Below are 23,853 nucleotides of genomic sequence, written 5' to 3' on the forward strand. Positions count from 1 at the left end.
TGGCCCCTGACCTGACTTCCTTCAAATCACATCATGTGATAGCCCGATGAGCCAGATTAGTGACATCATGAGTCATCTTTGACCCAGTTGAGATTCTATGTGCAAGGGAAGGGTTAGTTTCTGTGGAAGTAGTCCTGCGGGATGTGAATCTACAAAAGTGACATACTGTACCTGAAATTACAACGCTTACTTCTGTTGTGTGTTGCGGCACAACAAGTTTACATAATTAAGATGAACCAAAAATATAACATGTTATTACTGCACATAGCTAGTTATGTACATACTCTGTTAGTGTACTTGTTTTTTCTTAGTATCAAATAAAGGTTTATAACTTATATGGTATTTTATTATACTTGGTTCTATGTCACTATGAAAGCTTTGCTCTTTTCAGATTACAAGATATGATACACATACATGAGCGTAGGCCAGTGGTGATAAAAGGATAGTTATATGAATCACAATAGACCAGGGGTCGGCATTCCCCTGGCACGCGTGCCACCATTGGCACGCTGCACCGTAACCAGTGGCACACTAGGAATTAGTGGATTAAGTGTGAAAAATATTTAAATTTTATTTTCGGATCCTGAACGAGACCGCCGCCAGAGCGCGTCTCCCCGTTACCTGCAGAAGGAAGCCATGCACGCAGCGCAGCCCCGCTCTCTTTAACTCCAGGTGACTTTCTGCCGCTTTCGTCCGTGGTGCTGATCGTTTTCACCACGGAGGAAAGACCCTCATATCATAACATGTGTGCTCTGGAGAATCACAGAACTGGCGATCGTCCTTATTATTATGCCGTTCAAACCATCCATCCATCCATCCATCCATCTTCTCCCGCTTATCCGTGGTCGGGTCGCGGGGGTAGCAGTTCCAGCAGAGAGCCCCAAACTTTCTTTTCCCTGGCGACATCAACCAGCTCTGACTGGGGGATCCCAAGGCGCTCCCAGGCCAGCGAAGAGATATAATCCCTCCACCTGGTCCTAGGTCTACCCCTTGGTCTCTTCCCAGCTGGACGTGCCTGGAACACCTCCCTAGGGAGGCGCCCAGGTAGCATCCTAACTAGGTGCCCGAACCACCTCAACTGGCTCCTTTCGACGCGAAGGAGGAGCGGCTCAACTCCGAGTCCCTCCCTGATGACCGAACTTCTCACCTTATCCCTAAGGGAGACACCAGCCACCCTGCGGAGAAAACCCATCTCGGCCGCTTGTATCCGCGATCTCGTTCTTTCGCCGTTCAAACCAATTATTTAAATTTGTTTGTTAAATTCGGCATCATGTGAGTTGCGCTGACAGGTCCACACACTGCTTCCCCGCAGCGAGGCTCCCCCCGCCCTCCTGTTGACAGTTCACAAGCGTCGAGCCCCTCAAGACCCGTGTATTTAGCTAGTTCAGAGAGAATAATCAACATTGATCTCAACAAGATAGAATGATAACACATCTATCAGCTGATCCAACAGACACTAACATAGAACCATAACACCTCTATCAGCTGACGCCAACAGGCAGGAACATAGAACCATAACACCTCTATCAGCTGACGCCAACAGGCAGGAACAGGGAGACAGAACACAGAGCACAGCAGCCAAGGTTACAGGTGCGTGTGCTCAGTCAGGACAGTTTGAACTGATACACTGGGTCAAAGTTATGGGCCTTGGAAATTATTCCCCAACATGGACCAATAGGCATTATATGTTATTTATATCTTAGTACGAAGTCTCTTTAAATGTGTTATTGGAGTTGTGATACAAGTCGGATAAAAAGGATAAGAAATGAGGTGATAACTGACTTGATTTATTGACACATGGTAAAAAGGACTTCCATAACTTTTTATGATAAAATAAATTGTTGGGAATAAATACAAAAAAACTGAGGATGTGGAAGGGGTGCTTTTACTTTGACGGGAACAAGCTGTGGATGTTTCCTTTTCCTTGGTCGTTTGTAGTTGCAGTAAACAGCTTGGAGAGTCCGTAGATGAAAGGAGCAAACTAAAAAGGGTTTTTTGACAAAAAATGAGAATAACTACCGTGGTACAGTTCTGTTTCCAGCACTCATGCTTCAATCTGTTCCTCTTTCAGGGCTTGTATTTGGCTCTCCTCCTCTTTTCTGTCCGTTACATTTGTCTCCGTCTCCTCCTCCTCCTCCTCCTCCACTGTCAGTGGCAACCACGACTCTTTGTGCAGCCTCTCGCTCGTCTCCACCTCCTGTACACTGGGTGCAGATGTCGCCTGCATGTCTGCTGGCAGGTCTTTGAACTGTTCCTCGTTCACATCATAGTCCTTCATCTTTGATTGCAGCACCCACCACCTGCCCACGAAGCCCACATCGAGCACGCGTTCATGGAGCTCCCTCCAGGGGACGGACAGATTGGAGCACTGGGCTTCGTACAGTGTGGCGTCGGGGTCGTAGTCGGCTTGGTAAGCCAGAGCGAGGATCCCCAGGCTGAGGACACGGAGCCGGCCCTCGTTACGGAGCTTCCCCAGACTCTGTACGTGTCCGTCCGAGGTCCCGTTGCGGATCCAGGGCGACAGCAGGCCCAGCTGGCCAGAGCAATCCAGAAGGGTGGCTTCGAAGGCCTGCTGGTCGGGTCGGGTGTAGAAACAGGCCCAGGTCCCGCCCAGCAGAGAGGCGTATATGGAGGCTTTGATTGGTCGCTCCCACGATCCCACCACCACTTCCCGACACGCCTCCTTGTAGTCAGTGAAAAGGCCGCGGCACCACATACCTACAGAGGGAAGGAACCAGCACTTTTAATATTTGTTGTCAGCACCAGGAAGTATTTTGTCATTTACATAATTATTTTTGTCATTTGGATGCTGTTATTTTATTATCCTTGTTTACACTGTACACACAACATCTATTGCATGTCTGTCCGTCCTGGGAGAGGGATTTCAAATTCAAAGATTCAAAGGTTTTATTGTCGTATGCACCGTAGCTATAGTGTAGTTATGGCAATGTAAATCTTAAATACCAAGCTTCTCCAACAATGCAACATAGGGCTGAACGATATACCGTGTCATGGCGATAACCGCGGTATGCGCAGTATTCACACCGCAGGGACGTGCGGTTTTATTCATTTTTTTTAAAAATGCTAACGCACTTTAGCACAGAATTCAAAATAAAGATACCCTTATTACTTATCGAAACTGCACATACAATATATCCGATTAAAGCTGAGACTCCACAGATTATTTAAGTATAGTATCTAAGCGATCCGATCTCGCAACAGGGGAAGCAAACACAGACATCACAACACGTACCTTTTACGGAGCTTTTACGGGAGATCGTCTCACCGTAGCTGTCAATCTGATCAAAAGACGTGTTCAATGGCATTAAAACGAGAAAGAAAAAACGCGGCTGAATCGGTTGATCCATAGGTTGATAATGTATCTGTGGCTTTGAAGCAATTGTTTATAATCCATAATTCCATTTTTATGTAAAAATCGGAGCACAAAAGTTAGCTGCTAATGGTAGCCACCTTGGTGGTATGCAGCTTCCGGATTTGGCTACGCGTCGTCACTCTCACTCCTTATTTGTTCATGTGTTGGTGTGTGTAGAACTTTCCCTGATATTTGACCTTTTTAGACAGATTTAGCACAAAAGAAAACCTCTTTTGGGGCCATTTGGGTGGATTTTCCATATCTCTGGCCCACCTTGCTGGATTTTGACATGTGACATCTCTTTCTGACCGTCAGAGCCAATGGAATCGAGGGGAAATCACACAGTCCTTATTTGGTAATGTGTGTGTGAGACTTCCGCATAGCCAAGACCGGAAGCAGCAGCCACTCTGGTGGCTACCATTAGCAGCAAACTTTTGCTCTGCGATATTTACATACAAATGGAATTATGGATTATAAATTAAATCATTTTTTTTATACAGAGACGTTAAAAACCTATGGATTAACCGATTCAGCCGCGTTTTTTCTTTCTCGTTTTAATGCCATTGAACACGTCTTTTGATCAGATTGACAGCTATGGTGAGACATCTCCCTAGAAGCTCCGTAAAGGTACGTGTTGTGATGTCTGTGTTTGCTTCCCCTGTCCGAGTTCAGATCACTCAGTGATGATACTATATACCTAAATAATCTGTGGAACCTCAGCTTTAATCGGATATCTTGTAAGTGCAGCTACGATAAGTAATAAGGGTACTTTTATCTTGAGTTCTGTGCCAAAGTGCGTTAGCATTTTTCGCTCAGGGGTCATTTAGATGCTTCTTATGAGACTTGTGTTTTGTTTTGGTAAAGATTGTTTGTATCGTCAGTTAGCTGAGATTATTTCCGTTAATCTGGTATAACACATTAATAGGTTCTTAAATATTAAGATCCCCTGAGACACTGTCGTGAAAAAAAAAAAAGTAAAGTACCCGTCGGGACTTTGGGGTTTAACAGGTTAAAAAAAACGCAATATATACCGCAGGGGGGGGGGGAAATCGCGATGATTTTTTTCAATACCGTGCAGCCCTAATGCAACATAATATATATAAAATACATACAACAATACAAATGTTTAAATAAAAAATAGTGCAAGAAGAAACAGAGTAGAATAAAGTAGTGCAAGATTATGTTGCGAGACAAATGTGCCAATGTTCCCCATACATTGTGGGGTTTCTTTGGGAGTTCTTCCTTGTGCTTTGCAAGGGTCTAAGGATAGAGTGTGCTGATGCTGTACAAACTGTAAAGCACCCCTGAGACAAATGTAAAAGTACACTTCTTTCTCACCCCCTGCTCCTGTTTTAGTGTGTGTGTATTGTATGCAGTATTGGTTTCTTGCACCCTTTTTTTCTGACGCCTGGACTCAGCCCTCTTCAGCTGAAGATTGTGTAATTCTGTTATACTTGCTTTTGTCTATGGGTTTAAAAATATAAATAATATGACAACTTTGTTGTGACTGTATTATTTGTTCATCTCTAACTTTGAGGTAATTCGCTTAGTTTTTTTGACCGCACTAAATAGTGAAATAAGAAGAGCCTTGGTGTCCTCAACACACACATCACAATAGGGGATTGGGTAGCATCAGCGCTTTGTATTTTAAGTACTAATTACTTCATGGAAAAGTATAAAGTATAACATTCAGGATTGTCCTTTAAATCCAATGCACAGTATATTACAAAAATAGACTTTAGGTGTCAGTGCTCAACAATAACTGTTTCCCCCAGGATTACAAGTCATATATATATATATATATATATATATATATATATATATTTTATATATGGCTGTATTTATGACTGCCTATGTTTATTAATAATGTCACGTTTTCAACAAGGATGCCGTGTCCCACAAAAGGTTTCTCAGCATCCTCTGTGATGGAGGAGCTAATCATTAACAACTAAAATATATTTTATATTTGATAAGGCAAGATGTAATGATTGTTCAGTGGACCGAAGCTATGCAAACACTATCAGCTAATGTGTGGTGTGAAAACAGCCAAGGCATGACTAGGAAAAGCGACACTATGTCAAACATATTTCAGCTAGCATCTGCAGATGTTAGTTTATATGTGCTAGTTACAATGGCATCTAAAACACATGACAAAACCTGTCTTGTGGTGTGTCGCTTCTCAAAACACATGACAAGTGAACTGTGTAGTATGGAATATAACTTTAACCTGTAAATCGAGAGATACATAGTGGTGTCCCCATCACCTGAACGTTGAATTAACCTTAAGCTTACATTACACTAGCTAACGTTCCAATAGCTAGCATTAGCATATTGAGTTTCTCACCAACTTTACTCTTCTTCAGTCTCTCCCATCTGCTGCCGGGGACCGGAGCCGCTGCTGCCTCCGCCGCCGTGCACAGCGTCCTCCTCAATACACGCCACGAAGCCATTCTAGAGTAATTCAGTCCCGAGTGCAGTCAGTCACCTTCAGGCAGAGCAAACATGCTGATACTCAGGAAGACAGCTCACATGCCGGAGCCAAAATGGCGCCCCTCAAGGTGAATCATTTTCATCTTCCGACAGAAAACTCTACCTCGCAAACGTTCCGCTTTCTGTCACCATAGGCTTTCATATTTTTAATAGATCGTGTAATTGTGTTAGAAACAAACGTTTATTGATATTTTATTGAATCTAATATATCACTCAACTACATATTACACAGTATTATACATTTAAATCAACAAACCTCCTTTTAGAAAGACTCAAATGGGTCACGTGACAGCTTTGTTTACGTGGTGACGTGTACCGGAAGCTAACAGACTGACTGTGAACTCGCTACAAAGACAGACGCTAGCAGTGTGTGATTATTTTCTATCCGTTTATTTAACCTACGTGTACTGGGGTTGATATATTTAATCTGGCTTCTGTAAAATATTCAAACAAATGAGAAACATCAGTGTTGTGTGAATGTAGCCGAGCGTTAGCCCAGATCAGCTGTCACACAGGACATCCTGCTGCCGAGGAGCACAGGTGGGTTTCACCTGTTCTCAGCACAAAGCCAAGGAACAACTATAATGTAAACATTATTTCTTAACATTCGAATCTATACTTTAAAGAGATTGCTTGGTAAGGTTGAATATTGGCTAATGGACAGATGATTGATGTATAATACCTTATGTTTGACTGACGGAAAGGAATCCCTAGTATGTAAACGTGTCTTACCTGTGTCTTCTCCTAGGTCTTGTATGAGGTTGCTGTTTGATCACTGAAGCAATGGCCAGTCCTAATGATCTGCAATTCCAAGGTAAAGGCTGAAATGTAAATTAATCTTACTCAGATTGGCACATGTATGCAGGGACGTGCATAGACATTTTGGGGGGCGGGAGCTCAAGTGGGAAAAAGGGCACTTCCCATCATAATTTATAAAAAAATGTTTTAAATCAAAAGGTTAAATATAGTTGCACATCTCTGACTTACTGACCAATTTATTCTAATACCCTCACACTCACGCAATTGTTTAATACTCAACAGAATTCTACTAAATAATCAGCTAACACAGAGACAATGGCCTTCTTTAGTATTCACTACGCACAAGAGCAGACAACAAACTAGTACAATTAATAGTTATTAAATGAGCAGCCAACAATCAAAATTATGAAGTTACTGTTTAAGGACATTACAGGCAAAAAGATCGTGTTTTCATGTACTTGTACATTTTGTTATTTTGGTCTATTTTGGTTCCATGTTTTCTTTCACTCTAATGGAAAGAAAAGTTCCAAAAAACACATATAAATAGTGTTTGCTTTACTACCATGTCTGAATTCATCTATAGCCTAGATTTAAAGCTAATCTGCATATTTAAACTAAAATAACATTTCAGGGGAAAATACTGACTTGATGTAAGTAACTATCTGGGGAAGTTGTGAGGTGATTTGTTTTTGTTTTTTATCCTTTTCACCTGCAATGCCTTGGTAACTGCATGAAAATTAGCGCATTTTAATTAAGATAAGAGATAAGATAGTAGACTACTTTATTACTAGTGTACTAGTTAACACCTAATTTGCATATCAATGTGGCGATTGTGATGACGTTATTAGATACACATTTTACTGTATTCACCTGTAGTGTCTCCTCTTAAGTACAGTTGGCTACATTAGCCTGAATGTCATGATACATTGCCTTAGCTAAACCTTGAGCTAGCTTATCCATTAGCTAGTAGCCTACCTTAGTTAACTATTTTTGTCTTTTGGCTAATTAGCTGTAAACTCGAGGCACTGGCAGTTTAGTCATTTGTTCATCACCACTCACCTTCAAACAAGCCAAGAAAAGCCGGCATAACATGGCACAGTAAAGTGGGAGGTGCTGCTACCTGTCTGTCTGAAGTGACAGTTAGGGTGGAGGTGCTGCTACCTGTCTGTCTGAAGTGACTGCCGATGTCCGCACCGCTGTGCGCGAGACGTGGAGGGAGGGAGGGAAGGAGGGTAGAGAGAGCATCGAAACTTCACAGTCTAATCTCCTGACCTGATATTTTTATTTTGTATTCAATCAATATCTTTTTGGAAGGGAAACTGTGCGCAAACAGCAGTAGGCTAGATATATATTCATTTATTGGAGAAAAAAAAAAGCACCCCATAAAAAGGGCACTTTCTCTGGAGGAAGAAAAAGGGCAAGGGCTCAAGCCCACTTTGATGTCTATGTGTGCACGTGCCTGCATGTATGGCTTTGCTATTATAATCCTTCCTAATGCAACCTTTAAACCAAGCTTGCCTCCCAACATGTTAAGGAATGTTTGGGGGCAATTTTGTTAAGTGTAAAAGTATGCATTTCTTAAATGAAAACAAATCTTGTACCAAATGCACAAAGAACAGTGTCATCATATGACTGAATTGAAATGAGTTGACAATGTGTTTCTTACTATAGGCTCTCTCTGGATGTAAAAAGACTCCGGCTAAGGGGGGGTCGTCTCCTCTGAACAGTCAGGGGCGCAGTGAGACATACACGAGAAGCAAGGACACATGATTTGAATTAGAAGCACCTCAGTTCTGCAGTAGATTTATTGTCACCCTTTTTTTGTTTTTTACCCTGCACAATTTGCGCATAGTGTGCTCAAACCGCTTCACTGCCATTCAATTCTTTATTAAAAAAAATACAGCAACTTATTTGCACATGTTTGTTTATAAATATATACATTTTTAGTAGATTTAGTAGATTGAAGAGTACTCTAAATAAGTATGTGTATTTTATGTGAGTATTATTTAGATACTCCATAGATATAAATATGTTCTACTGTTAATATGTGTATATATATATATATATGTTTTCCCATTTTAAATGTTTTGTCATATCTTTAACTTGTGTGTTATACCTTAAACACACTTAAAATGCTCCTTAATGTAACATGTAATCCAATCGAATCAGTTATAGTGAACTCTAGTGGCACATTGGTCATATCTAACATTTATTTGACTGCTTAAGAACTCCAATTTACATTATCCATTTTCCAAATAGTTTGGACTATTTTTTAAATTAGATTAGTAATGTGTACCCTCACAAGTATCACTCAATACCTGTGTGTTGATGCATGTTTGTAGAGTTTGACGAAGCAGCAGAGCTGTTGTCTGCAGACCCCGGGGCCTCCACCCTCAGTATGTCTGCCTCAAACACCAGCACTACAGCAGCAGGAGGGGGAGGAGGGGAGGATGTGAAGCTAGACCTCTCAGAGGAGGAGGGTGAGGAGGAGAGTTCAGAGGTGAGTAAAGTTTCCGTTGAGTCATGACACGATGACATGGGCTGCTGCAGATATTTGATGTTCGATGTCTTGATGTGCTTCCAGCTGTTAGGAGGACAGAAACCAACGGGTGGCTTCTGGACCTTTGAGTACTATCAGTCCTTCTTCAATGTTGACACAGTGCAGGTATGAGACCCACCTCTCTGCAAAAACACTTACATGTCTATGATTATGGTGATTTTGTCAAGGTAAACCAAGATTAACTAAAACATGTACATATTCTGTCATAAAAATTACTTTTGTTTTTGCTTTACGCCCTATCATGTGATGTAGGTCCTGGACAGAGTGAAGGGGTCACTGATGCCATTACCTGGAAGAAACTTTATCAAACACAACCTTAGGAGCAACCCAGATCTGTATGGTAATGTGTTATTTTATATTTCTCTTTTATAATTCTTTAAGATGTCTGGACTATGAAGGCCCTGTTTTAGATGTTTTTTTGCTATTTTAATAGTCATAGGCTACAATGATTGAGGTTAGGAGTGACACTATTTCAAATAAAAAATGGATCAAAGTTAGTTTGGATTTTGAACCTTGGAATGACTCTCTACTGTTGCAGGAAGAAAACACTGACCACGACACTGCATAGTTGCTGCAGCTCAAAGACAACACAGTGTAGTTTACCGTTAGCATACAGCTCAAAAACAACACAGTGTAGTTTACTGTTAGCATACAGCTCAGAAAAAACACTTGTAGTTTATCGTTAGCATACAGCTCAAAGAAACCATAGTGTAGTGTACCATTTAGCAAATAGCTGAAGTACAACACAATGTAGTTTACCATTAGCATACTGCTCAAGCACAACCATGTGTAGTATACCGTTAGCATACACCTAAAAGTCAACACTGTAGTTTACCGTTAGCATACAGCTCAAAGACCACACAGTGTAGTTTTCTGTTGGCATACAGCTCAAAGACCATATAGTGTAGTTTACCATTAGCATACAGCTCAAAGAAACCATAGTGTAGTTTACCATTAGCATATTGCTCAAGCACAATCATATGTAGTATAGCCTACCGTTAGCATACACCTCAAAGACAACACTTCAGTTTACCGTTAGCATATAGCTCAAAGATGAAACGGTGTAGTTTACCGTTAGCATACAACTCAGAGACAACATAACAGTTTATCGTTAGCATATATTATATATTGGCAAGAAAATCTACAAGAAATTGGACAGTGCAATCCGAGAGATCCAGTATGTCCACGTTTTTGAGCAAGTCCACAAATCCAGTCTTTGTCAAGTCTGTCACCACCTTCGCGCAGCTGCTGGCGCCACTTCGTCCGGTCCTCCGCCAGCCTCTCCCAGTTGTCCGTCGCAATGTCCAGGGCCTTCATGTCACGCTTTACGACATCCTTGAAGCGCAACAGTGGTCGTCCTCTGCCTCTGGAACCAGCGCTCAGCTCGCTGTATACGATGTCCTTTGGCAGGCGGCCATCTGGCATTCTGCGAAGGTGACCGAGCCACCGCAGCCTCCTGACCTTCAGTGTTTGGAATATTGACTTGCTGCCCGTGCGCGCCAGCACCGCCTCGTTCGTGACCTTGTCCCGCTATGTGATCCCGAGGATGTTGCGCAGGCACCGCATGTGAAAAGCATTTAGCTCTCTTTCGTGCTGCGCGTAAGTTGACCACGCCTCGGAACCATACAGCAGGACGCTGACCACGCAACATTGGTAGATACGTGTCTTAGTGCGCTCGGTGAGGTATTTGTTGCTCCAGGCTCTTGCGCGCAAACGACTGAAAGACATTGCGGCTTTGCCGATACGAGTCTGGATCTCCTTAACTAACGACAGGTCACTGCTGATTGTTGAACCAAGATACGTGAACTGGTCAACAGTCTCCAGCACATGCTCGTTCACCATTACCGGTGACGCTGCGCTTCCCGCTTGGTGCGGGAAGATGCCGAAGAGCATGGGCGCTAACACGCAGTCTTGCTTGACTCCACTGTGAACGGCGAAGCTGTCTGAAGTAGATCCTTCAAAGAAAACCGTTGCTGACATGTCCTCGTGAAGCAATTTGACCAGCCCGAGCAGTGTCGGTGGGCAGCCCAGTTTCTGCAAGGTGGCGAACAGTCCTTCCCGACTCACCATGTTGAACTCCTTCGTCAGGTCGACAAACGCCATGTGCAGTTGTTTGTTTTGCTCTCTGCACTTTTCTTGCACCTGGCGCACCATGAAGACCATGTCTGTTGTTGATCGGCCACTTCGAAACCCGCACTGTGACTCTGGGTATACGCGAGCGGCCAGTTTCTTTTCCGCACCTGCAGAATTCTGGAGAAGACCTTGCCAAGCATGCTCAGTAGCGAAATGCCACGGTAGTTGTTACAGTCCCCTTTTGTCGCTTTTGTTCTTGTAAAGCGTGATTATCTTGGCGTCTGATGGGAAAGCGCCCGCTTGCCAGCATTGACGGAGCAGCTTGTGCATGTGTGGCAGTAAGCAGCTGTCACAAATGAGCAGGTCAGCCGGGATGCCGTCCGTGCCCGCAGCTTTGCCCTTAGCAGTGTGCTTCAGCGCGTTCACTAGCTCTGCCTTGGTTGGCAAGTTGTCCAGCTCAGCATTGACGTCAAAGCTGGGGGTTGAGGCCAAAGCCACGTGGCTGATGCTCCTTGGTTTGCCATAGAGCTCCGAGTAGTGCTCAACCCATGGTGACATCTGCTGCCCTGTGTCAGTGATCAGTGCTCCTTCTGCAGACTTCAGCGGACACACCTTCTTTGCTCTCGGCCCAATAGCCTTGTTTAGGCCCCTGTACAGTTCCCGCAGGTTACCAGTGTCTGAAGCCTGTCATGTCATCGCAGAGCTTGTTCCAGTACTGGTTAGCACAGGATCGAGCTGTCCTCTGAAGTTCACGCTGCACATCCTTGAGTGCAGTGAGAGAACTCTGTGTTGCCCGTCAGAGGTAAATAATTTGTATAGCCCTCGGAGGATGTTGAAAAAATGCAAATAGCCCTTGAGAGGAAAAAGGTTCCCCATCCCTGGTTTAGAGTTTTTCTTTGATTGGTAGGTGAGATTGTAACGTCCATGCTTGCTGCGACCACCCCATCGAAGCAATAGACGTGGCGGGTCAGAACCTAACTGGCCAGGGGCTGCCTGGCTTGAGGCGGGGTGGTAGATGACCATTGGGGCACGATGACCTCTCCCACTGACGCAGAGGACCCGTGGCGCTCCGTGTTACGCCAATCTGACTGGAGCTTATAACTCGTAGACTGTCGCTCTGCCGTGTTGTTTCCCCGGCGCCTTTACGACACCGCGATGAAGTGTCCTCTCCATTGCACTTGGAATGAGGGCTCCAGCGTTGCCCAAGCTGCAGGAACCACACTTGGCCTCCGCTGGCAGGACTCCAAGGAAAGACAGAGGTCAATACGTTGGCGCCAGCATCGGCTGCAGGAGATGGCCGTTGGCTCACGAGGAGCTCATCCGCTCTTTGACAGGTTTTGTATTTAGTCCTGCTGGGTGTCTCCATCACCTGCCACACAATACCGAGGCCAGGTGGGGGAGCCGGTTTAGTCGCCGTTAGCATACAGCTCAAAGATGACACTGTGCAGTTTACCATTAGCCTGCTGCTCAAACCCTGGATCGCAAATAAATATGAAGTGATGCAACGTAATTAAGATCTCCGCATTTGTTGGGAAATATACTGAGGCAAAGAGTACAACCCAGTGGCTTTTTTATTTTGGACAAAACACAACAACAACCTTATATGCTAATAAAAATCAAAAGGCACAGAACATCTTCCAAACATCTTTTTGTTTCTTACAGCTTTAAAGGGCCAAGTTCGGGACTCAGATTTAGGCTGGAGGAAGATTGTTTGATGAGATTTACAATATTACAGAAAATCTTCATGAACAGTTGTGTTTGTTTATAGGTCCGTTCTGGATTTGTGTGACCCTCGTGTTCTCAGTAGCGATCGGCGGAAACCTGTCCAGCTTCCTCAGTGAGAAGGGGAACCCTTCGTACCACTACAGACCTCAGTTCCACAGAGGTCAGTCCTCAACAAGCTTACATTGACCTCAGTAGTTTTTGCCTTCTTGTATTCAGTCATGCTGAGCCTGGAGTCTTTGCCCTGATTTTTGCTAACAGTGACGATAGCTGCACTCGTGATCTTCATGTATGCCTGGTTGGTGCCCGTTGGTTTATGGGGTTTCCTGACCTGGCGGCAAGGGGCTGAGAGGCAGATCGGAGGCTATTCATTCCTGGAGACTGTGTGTGTCTACGGCTACTCCCTCTTCATTTACATCCCGACCTCGGTAAGTCTATTACCTTTTAAAGTTTTACTAGCAGGTTCAGTGCTTGTTCAGGATTACTTCTTGGTTTACTGTAGAATGTAGTGTAGAATGCACCACAGCAACTGTAGAAAGTAGTGAAAACCTCTATGAAACCTGATGTACTTATATGATTCTGTTTTCTTCAAGTTTGTATATTCTTGGTCGAATGCACTTATTGTAAGTCGCTTTGGATAAAAGCGTCAGCTAAATGTAATGTAATGTACTGTATCGTGTCGAAGTGATATTGAAAAGAGTGTCACTCAACTGTCTGATCTGCTCCATTGTTTGACGTTCATGAGAAACACAAAGACAAGAGGGCTGGATACCTGGGTAGAATTAAAAATAATGATGTGCAGAATCTCAGGAAATGCTTGGACAGATTAAGAAAAATATGAATTATTTTATCAGTACATTAGGTGAGCAGTGTTATTTTCCTTTTTCAAACTGGGTTGTACACTAGTTGTTGTACCCTACTGGTTACACAAACTGTATCTTACTAGATAGCAAGTAAAGTAAAAAAGATTGTCACTAGTTAAATAGTGACCATGATATTTTTCTCACTAGTTGACTAGCAAAATACATTTTTGTCTCACTCGTCTGGCTCCAACATGTTGGGTTTTTCCTTTAACTAGTTAAGTGTTGCCCAGTACTAGTGAGCGGCTGTAGAACACCGGTTCAATATTATTGGCCTATTTTATTTGTGTGTGACTAATTGTGGTGTTCAGCTTTCTAACAACAAAATTACCTGCTAGTTGACATGTATGTTCAACCAGTTAAACTAGTGACCAAAACTCACTTGTCAATATTTATTTAGTGCACATAAGTGCTTAACTCAAGTTAACGAGTCAACATCTGTGCCTTGACTAATAAACATGTAACAAAGTGTATGCAACTAGTTATCAAGTAAAGGCAAAATTAACCAAAGTAGTGAATATTTTGACCTATATAAGTTAACCTGAAAAACAAAGTCTCTAGGCCATTTTGACCAAGAGCAAACGTTAGCGAACATAGCCAGGCTTTCTGTTGGCCAGGCAGGCGAGGTAACTGCATTACCACGAGTCCTCAACAACACACATGCCAAACGTGAAGTAGATCAGTCCAAAAGCTGGCGAGATAATCAAAACTCAGTCACAGGATGATTGCAATGTGCTGTCTTCTCCAGGTTCTGTGGATCATTCCCTTTGAATGGTTGCGCTGGACACTGATCCTAATTGCCATGGTGATCTCTGGCTCAGTTCTGGTCCTCACTTTCTGGCCGGTTGTGCGCGAGGACACCAAGGTGATGGCAGTGGCTACAGTGGTGACCATAGTGGTTTTGCATACGCTGCTGGCTGTCGGCTGTAAGGTGAGTGACGGCTTTATACGGCTTACACATTTAACCTAGACAGAATAATATTACATAATGATAACAATAAATGTTTATGTTTTCTTTCAGATGTACTTCTTTCAGACCGAAGTCCATGTTCCATCAGCGGCGCCTATTACCCCCACGATTAACATGACAATTGCCACGAAAGCCCACTAACCAAAAGGGTGCTGGCAGCGAGGAAATTAAGGAAGTGCCTGTTGTTTGGAATCACATGCAGCTATAAAATATGTAGAAGCAGGAGGGTTAAGTGATATGTTCTATAGTAGCGTGATTAAGCGCTGGGACAGGAGTGTGGTTGTTTGTCTCATTTATCCTGAGTTGGGTCTACTGGGACACTGCAATATTTCTACATTTTTACTGTGATGTTTCAGGATGTGGTGCAACGTATTAGTCCACATAACATTGTGATTTCCCCGAAGATTCACACAAAGTTATTATTTAGAAGAATTAGTTAGAATTACTCATCAGCAGAAGGGAAAAATATCCAAACCAGTTACAATCAGAAAACCATGCAGCCAGCAATCATTACTTCTTACGAGTTATCAAAGAGACAACAAGGTATCCATCAGTACGTGTTAATATTATTATTGTTGGCAACAATAGGATCTCGTAAAAAAAAGCTATGATAAAGAACCCAGTTTTACAAAAAATGTCACCAAAGCTGTTGAAACTAACATTGGTGAGGACAGAGAACTGCCACCATGATTATTTGATCATTTCATGAAGCAGGGGATTACACATTTATTTTTGTAGTGGTTTAGTTTACAAAGGATTACAAATAATTTGAGAAAAGGCTCGTTCAACATTTTCCAAGCCCAAAATTATGATTTTGTAGTAGGAGGTCTGAAATATTATTTGCTGGATAAATCCGAGAATATTGTGAAAACAATACTAGGGGGTATTATCATACTAGGAAATACACAGGTTTTTCTGATAACATTAATGATAGCTTTGTTCTATCGATCCAGAAGCCTAAAGCTAAAGTAGCTAAATGGAATTCAGCTATCATTAATTTCCCTATTGAAACTTTATACACATATCATTCAAACTGTAACTATAGGCTACCAAGTAATTTTGAGTTTTAGATACCAGGAGTTTCTGACATTATTGCCACCTCCCTCGTGTATAAAAAAAAGTGTTAAAAAAAACAAATGGCTGCAAGACAACCAACAATGGCATTTACATCCAATCAATTCGACACATTTTAACTGAGCAAATTAGATAATCCGCCAATCCGGGCTAGTTAAATGATGAGACTGCAAGGCTAGAAGCTATGCCTGAACGCTACGTTTTTTTTGCGCTGCTGTATACTTGGGTAAACCCATGAAAGTAAACCCAGCCAAAAGCAATTATTTAAAATAATTTGTTTTTCTGACCAAATACCTTTAAAACTACTTAGTGCATTAGCTTCAGCTGTATTTTGTGTTAATTGCTAATTAGCCAATGTTAGCATGCTAATTAAGATGAACATAGCAACATAGTAAGTTAGCCTTTTTCATTTATGGTAAGCTGCTGCTAACATTATTTGAGCTAACTCAGTTAGTCACAGAGCTACTAGCATGGCTGCTGACTTTGACATTAGCTCAGTTAGCCACAAACCTACTAGCAGGGCTGAAAACTATTCTCTCTTAGTGAATAAATGACATGTCCTGTTAATAGTTTCTATCTAATAAATAATCAGATGGTGCAGGGTTAAGAACGTTTCAATTATCTAAGAGTGATGCACCCCTCTCCAACCTGTAAGGAACCTTCACTTACAAAATGAGTTTTTGTGATGTTATTGCAGTTAGGATTAATTGTAAATTGAGAAATGTGTTTATGTTTGCAGAACTATTTATTCCCTACTGTGATGCTGTTTAGGGATTTTTGTTGTTAATAAACGTTGTGCTTTATCCAGTATTTCATCTTAATTTAATTAATTTGACAATAAGACAATCCTGAGTTCTGATTGGTTAGTACGTTTCCTTTTGTACTGGAGAGCCAATGGGAAGTCTCAAATAACACATGTTTCCACCTACATCAGCATTTCATCAAACTAGTTTAACGTAAAAGTGCACGTTGTAAGCCTCACAAGTTAACTAAGAACATGGTCCGTGGTCAGTGTATGTTTTGGTCATTGGATTTTCTTTTCACAAAAGGATATTCAAAAACAAAAAACGACTGGATATTTGATTTCGTTTTAAAATAGAAAAACCAAAATTGAAATACAAGGCGTTTTTCTTTATCATGGTCAAAAAGGGATTTACTAAACTTAAAAAACGGGATGATTTTCATTTTCTACTTCTCAAAACAAAAAATAAAATCAACAGAAAAACTACCGTTTTTTCATATTCTGCTACCGGAAGTTACCTTACAAAATAAGAGCGCAGACGAAACTCACGGAAGTGATTACAAAACAAAAGCACTCGTATGCTGAAATCACACTTGTAATCACTCATGTTGAAGGAACGGTGATTATTATAAACAAGGGACATTTAGCGATCACAACGAAAACGGCCAAGACACACTTTGAGCCCCGAAAACGAATGTTATTAAGGGCTGCCTGTAAATATAATAAGCCTGTGTCTAAAATGGACAACATTGTTAGGAGATTTAAACTATACAGCGATTCTGCACTGTGGTCACTCAGCCGTCTCTCGAGTTTGTTTTTTCAAATCTGCTCTTCATTTTTTACCACAACTTCTTAAGAAAACTGACACTGTTGGACTCGGTACTAGTTTGACTTCTACCAGAAATAAAATGAAGTACTTTTACTGTGTACTTTGTTAGTAATCCTCTAAGTCCCCTCCATAGTATTTGTATTTGATACAAATAAAATGTTACCATTTGTTCTTAATGAAATTGATCATGTTTGACTTTGTATTAGTTAGCCTACTACTAATGATACATTGAAGTAATTTGACTGTGTACTTTGTGAGAAATCCTCTGTCAAAGTCCCCTGCTGAGAACAAAATCAAGCCACTTTGCTAAGTTTGATGAGGGAATTATTTTTTGTTGCCATTAGTTCTTCGTAAGATTGATCCTGTTGGACTCAGTACTACTGAAACTACCCCCACAAGTATATGAAGTACTTACTGTGTACTTTTCCAGTAATCCTCTGTCAATGTCCGCTCCTGAGCTATTTTGAATAAGCGTTAAAAAACCTTTCTTCCTGAGACTTATATTGTTGGAAAGAGTATTTTTAAGAGGATGGTGCACATGATATCAGCAATACTTCCAGTCAGTACTCCGGCAGCAGCATTTTACACCTTGGAAAGTCTTTAGAGACTGGCCTGGATAGCTGGTCACAAATATCCTTCACCAAAGTGACACACTTTGTAACTCTTGTTGGCCTCTTATGATGCTGCTGTCTTTTAATATATGATTATTTCTCAGCCGCTAGTTCGTTCCTCGCAGATTCTTCAGTCTCATCAGCCTCCTCCTTCCATCAGTCCCAGTCAACGCCTCCAGCACACTTCCAGTGTCTGACTCCTATGATATTGTCCTGATGCTGTAAGGGTGATGCCCCATGATCACAAAATGACCCCTCTAGAGTCTGAGTGCCAAGGACCTCATTATGTCTGTCATTAATGTTACATCATCCATTATAACAATTTTTCTTTCCTTTTTTCTCTTCTCTTAACTGAATAGTCCTGTCTTTAAGTGTAATATTACATTACATTACATTACATTGCATTTAGCTGACGCTTTTGTCCAAAGCGACTTACAATAAGTACATTCGACCAGGAAGATACATAATACAATGTAAAGTTCTGCACCATTTTAAGGCTTCAAAAACAGCCATTTTTACTGTATGTGTTTGGAGAAATGACACAATCAATGGCTCAGAATTGTGCTTTAAACTCTGAATCTTGTGGTGCTTGAATAAATACAGACTGGTTAAGCCGGCCAGGATATATATGTCTTTTTTGGAGCCCTTTTTTGTAATATGTATTAGTTATTTAAACAAACCACTATGAGGATAATACAAGCAACCATAAAAGGCTCTTTATCTAGAGAGCCATTGAAGCCCATGAAGAATGTATCCTTCCACAAATCTTTTCATCTGCTGTATTAATAAAGTTGCCAGTGCCATGTGTTTTCAAATTCAAGTTAAGGCACTATCTGTGCAAAACATTACAAATATTCTTAATTTGCAGTATTTTATTTTAAAAGTGTTCAGAAAGACTGCATCAATGATATGCTATATATCTATATCATATCAATATTGTTATTAACTTCAATCAAAGTCAATTTAAATAGCGGGCAAGACTTTCCAAGAGGTAAAAATGCTGCTGCCGACTGACTGGAAGTAGGCCATTGTTGATATCATGTCCTCTTAAAATACTCTGTCCTAACAATGTTGTCCATTTTAGACATAGGCCTATTATATTTACAGCCATTAATAACATTCATTTTCTGGGCTCAATATGTGTCTTGGCTGTTTTCGTTGTGAAAACAAATGGATACACGGATTGACCGTCATCTGCGCTCTTATTTTGAAAGACAACTTCCGGTAGCAGAATATGAATTTTTTTTAGTTTTTTTGTTTAGTGTCTAGTGATTTTATTTTTTGAAAATCATCCCATTTTTTAAGTTTAGTAAATCCATTTTTGACCATGATAAAGAAAAACGCCTTGCATTTCAATTTTAAAACGAAAATCAAATATCCTGTCATTTTTTGTTTTTGAATATCCATTTGTGAAAAGAAAATCCAATGACCAAAACATACACGGTCACAGGTAAATATTGGCACTTTCTCATTTCAACAAATCCCCCTCCTCGACTCCTCGGTCCTCCGGTAGTGACCCGGAAATTTATTTTAGCGCGCCATGTTGAAGGAGATCTCATTTCTCTAAATGCACTTCGAGGAGGCTCTCTGGAAGAGCTATAACCGAGGATACACTGATGGGTCCTCCACGGCTCCTTCGTGGATGCATTTCCGGGAACAGAGATGTTTCAAAGGCCCTTTCTCATTTCTCGAACTCCCCTCCTCGACTCCTATCCTCGAGACTTAGTCCCGCCCACAGGAGATGCGAGCGGAGGATAATGAGACAATAACAGGCTACACACACACACACACACACACACACACACACACACACACACACACACACACACACACACACACACACACACACACACACACACACACACACACACACACACACACACACACACACACACACACACACACACACACACACACACACACACACACACACACACACACACACACACACACACACACACACACACACACACACACACACACACACACACACACACACACACACACACACACACACACACACACACACACACACACACACACACACACACACACACACACACACACACACACACACACACACATATATATTTATATAAATATATACAATTTCAGAATCAAACAGAGCACTCTCATAATAACGTAACACTATCAGAGACTGGATATATCCCCCCCCCCTCTCTGGTCGCTACAATGAGGAAAATAAATTACGGGCCAAACGTTTTATTTTCAAGTATTAAAAGTAAGCAGAGGACACCAAACCAACTGAGACCGGTCTGTCCGCTGCATCTACGCACTGTAAAAAACGTGCGTCACGACTCTTTGAAACATCTCTGTTCCCGGAAATGCATCCACGAAGGAGCCGTGAAGGACCCATCAGTGTATCCTCGGTTAGAGCTCCTCCAGAGAGCCTCCTCGACGCTCGATGCTCGGTCCTCGACGTGCATTTAGAGAAATGAGATGTCCTTCAACATGGCGCGCTAAAATTCATTTCCGGGTCACTACCGGAGGACCGAGGAGTTGAGGGTTGCGTTCCGATAATCCAAAAATCAGCTCCTACATTCTAACCCTATCTCCTATCCTTGACCTCTGAGTGAAACGTCACGGGGTTAAGGGATAGTGGATAGGAGAATTCAAAAGGACTTAGGAGAAGAGACTGCGGTACTTTAGAGAATCCGAATGCACTTTCACTATCCGACGTGTTTATGATGCGCCAGCGGACGTCATGAATGTGCGTCTGCTGCTGTGGGGAAACTATGCAACTAGGTCTGCTTCTCAGGTCGACTATTTTCATTTCCTCGCTCCTCGGTCTCACCGGAAGTTGATTTGCCCGCGCCATCTTGAGTACCGTCCCATGGCTCTTATTTCTGCCGGAGGACCGAGGATCGAGGAGCGATCATGGAGGAGCGATAACCGAGGAACCACCAGACCATCCTCCGATGAAATCCTCAGATACTCACCCCGCCCCCTTACTGTGTATCGCTCACTGATTGGACGAGGCAGTGCATGCACTGATCTGATGCTTCTTGACATGAGAGCAGAGTGAAGAAAATACATGAACCTCACGGGAGTCACTCCTCAGTTTATACCGTGTTTTGTTTCAATTAATGTATCATTTAGTTACAAATATGTGATATATCTGAACAACAAAGTGGTCAAAAATCATTTAATTCATTTATTGGAAACATTTTCATGATCGCTTTTTTCGTTTTACATTTTCATTTATTGTCATTTCCATTCAGTCAGTCATTAAGTGCTATTAAAATGTTAATGTGCTACATATCCAAACAAACAAACAAAGTGTGCAATCCAATGAATGTTAATCTAACTGGGTTTTGATAGATAACATATCTCTTTTTCTTCTCTCAATTATTTTATTTCTATTGTGCACTCTAATCAATATTAATCAAACTATTGTTCGTTTATAAATTTTAAGAATGGCGTTTATCTTTTTTGAGAATGAGTTCTTATTTTATTTTATTTATTGGGGTCTGCAACAGATGATACAAATGTTTGTGTCAGTAAATGTGTACTAACAGAGGCGGGGGTGTGTGTGGAAATAACGGGGACAGAGCTGCTGTCAGACGATCAGCTGTGCAGCGTCATCACAAACGGACGTCGCTTCACGTGACGCTCCGGAGGAAAGGACGTCCCATTGCTCTTAAAACTCATTTCCCTGCTTCTCGTGGTTTCCTTGCGTCCCTCCATGCTTCCCTGGTGGGAGGGACTAAACGCAGGGAAACGACGCAAGTGAGGGAAGCAAGGATTTATTTTAATCGACCTGAGAAGCAGCCCATGGATGTATAATAAGAACTGGATACAGCGTGGGAGGCGGGGCCTCATTCATTCCTATGAGAGCTACTCATTAGCGCATGATGATACAGGCCCAATCCCAAACCACTCCCTCGACCCTACCCCTCCGTGATGGAGTGAACTCCGTCTGTAGCCACACTCGCAGCTCAACGAGGCTCCCTCCTGTCAGACGGAGGGAGTAAATACAGCAGCAAGCTTTGGGACGGCCTCCCCTCTCTCTGGCAGAAACAGGAAATGCCGTAACTGTATGTAACAACGGTTTCAAATCAGCATCTCTTAGACAAAAAGTTTAAATGAATAACTCAAATAAAACTCCAAACATCTTTCATTGTGTTTCAAAGCTCTTTTCGTTTTAAACCTGATGTTTATAAGCTTCTTAGTTTTTGCAACGGTCTGTAAATATACACAACTTTATAATAAAATGCACACATTTACCTTTTTCTAGACTAAACACAGGTATGATCATAAGTTAAAAACATATGAGGTTATCATGAGGTTGTTAACATCGCAATTTATCAGTGGATGTTTGCTGGAACTACTTGTTTCCTGACGGACACACACAGCGTGACTCCGGTCAGGTAGAGACCGGTCTCAAGTCAGCACCGCTGCAGACTCGCTGTTTGAGGGCTTGATAGCCCACTCCCCCTCCACACTCGTTGCTTTGGAACAGCCCTCAATATGGCGGACCCTCCGCGTGAACGCGCAAACGGAGGGGTAGGGTGTAGGGGGCGGTTTGGGAATGGGCCAAAATGGCCCAACTTTTGAGAGAGTGAAACGTCACAGATTACCCAGCATGCCTGAGAGGTACCCGTATGTGCACTCATAGAGCATGCGCAACTTTAACCAAAATGCTCGTTCACATCAAGCACGTCAATTTGCGTACACGTAATAGCACCGTGCGTTCATGACAGCATGGTAATGGTTTGTTGTTATCATGGATTTGATATGAACGAGGCGGCAGTTAGCAGCTAGCTAGTAATGATGCTAATGTACACATCAATCGTTATGTACTTATATTACGCTGTAACAGGATCCAACAGAGCTTCATTTAGCATGAAATTAGTATTGCACTGTATATATATATATTTATATACAGTGCAATAAGCTTCTTAGTGCAATACGAAGCTACAGGGACGTTAATAATGTCGGTAATATTAACTTTATTTAATACAACATTTACGGTACAAGATTTAATCATACAGCCCATGTAGTATGATAATGAATTACAGCAAACATGTGCAATATATCCATTATTACAGCTCCGTGGGATGGCAGTAAGACGATATGGATCCGTTCTTATTGTGCATCCATGGGTAAAGATAAACGCAACTCACATTGGTTTCTCATACAGCATCTCTGTAAACTACGTGTATTCACTGAATTTCACTCTGCCTTTAACGGCTCGTTGTAGCTCCAATAGCTCCAGCCCCACCCTCCCTGTGAGCACAGTGTGCTCGGATTGGTCGGGACACGTAACATGAACGTGCCGGGCGGTTAGATGCGCGTTCATAATGCAGAGGGAAATAACTCTCAGAATAACGTTATTAGCTCATTTTTACAACTTGAGGAACGAATGTTTTTAATAAGGGCTATACAAGTGTTCATACTGGGTAGTTTATTTAGTTTAAAAAAAAAATATCCAACGAGTTACAGACCACTCTTTCCCCATGTAAGTCAATGGGAAAAAGTGTTTCCGGGCCTGGCAACCAAACGGAAGTGTAGTACCGCCGTTTGGCCAGCACGAATATTTTCATCTGAGTCCGGCGCACTTCCTGGGGGCTTGCCTGAGACGGGACCTGTGGGTTTTCTCCGGAAGTGTTTCCTTATACGATGTGAGGGTCTAAGGACAGAGGGTGTCGTGTGTATTGTCATACTGATATTCTGTACAAACTGTGAAGTCCACTGAGACAAATGTAACATTTGTGATATTGGGCTATATAAATAAACATTGATTGATTGAAACGCATATCTGGATGT

The 23,853-nt window shown here is 42.0% G+C and overlaps 2 protein-coding genes across 9 annotated transcripts; one reads left to right on the top strand and one right to left on the bottom strand.

The window, feature by feature from the left end:
* Positions 1 to 1,766: 1,766 nt before the first annotated feature.
* timm29 (translocase of inner mitochondrial membrane 29) lies at positions 1,767 to 5,999 on the bottom strand. Its single transcript, XM_034221430.1, has 2 exons — positions 5,718 to 5,999; positions 1,767 to 2,718 (listed from the first exon to the last, which is right to left on the bottom strand). Exons 1-2 carry the CDS (start codon positions 5,821 to 5,823, stop codon positions 2,045 to 2,047), a joined length of 780 nt encoding a protein of 259 aa, XP_034077321.1. The 5' UTR covers positions 5,824 to 5,999; the 3' UTR covers positions 1,767 to 2,044.
* Positions 6,000 to 6,154: 155 nt separating this feature from the next.
* yipf2 (Yip1 domain family, member 2) lies at positions 6,155 to 16,691 on the top strand. Of its 8 annotated transcripts, none has more exons than XM_034221365.1 (10): positions 6,155 to 6,403; positions 6,612 to 6,677; positions 8,294 to 8,378; positions 8,965 to 9,122; positions 9,207 to 9,287; positions 9,435 to 9,522; positions 13,024 to 13,140; positions 13,239 to 13,405; positions 14,586 to 14,768; positions 14,859 to 16,691. In XM_034221365.1, the coding sequence occupies exons 2-10, from the start codon at positions 6,660 to 6,662 to the stop codon at positions 14,946 to 14,948; spliced, it is 987 nt and encodes a 328-aa protein (XP_034077256.1). In that variant the 5' UTR covers positions 6,155 to 6,403; positions 6,612 to 6,659; the 3' UTR covers positions 14,949 to 16,691. The 8 variants fall into 8 exon arrangements, with proteins under 8 accessions (XP_034077256.1, XP_034077278.1, XP_034077284.1 ...); XM_034221387.1 differs by having other exon boundaries at positions 8,294 to 8,360; XM_034221375.1 differs by having other exon boundaries at positions 6,166 to 6,499.
* Positions 16,692 to 23,853: the final 7,162 nt, after the last annotated feature.

This window comes from Gymnodraco acuticeps, unplaced genomic scaffold (genome assembly GCF_902827175.1).
Source record: "Gymnodraco acuticeps unplaced genomic scaffold, fGymAcu1.1, whole genome shotgun sequence".
Taxonomy (NCBI): Eukaryota; Metazoa; Chordata; class Actinopteri; order Perciformes; family Bathydraconidae; genus Gymnodraco; species Gymnodraco acuticeps.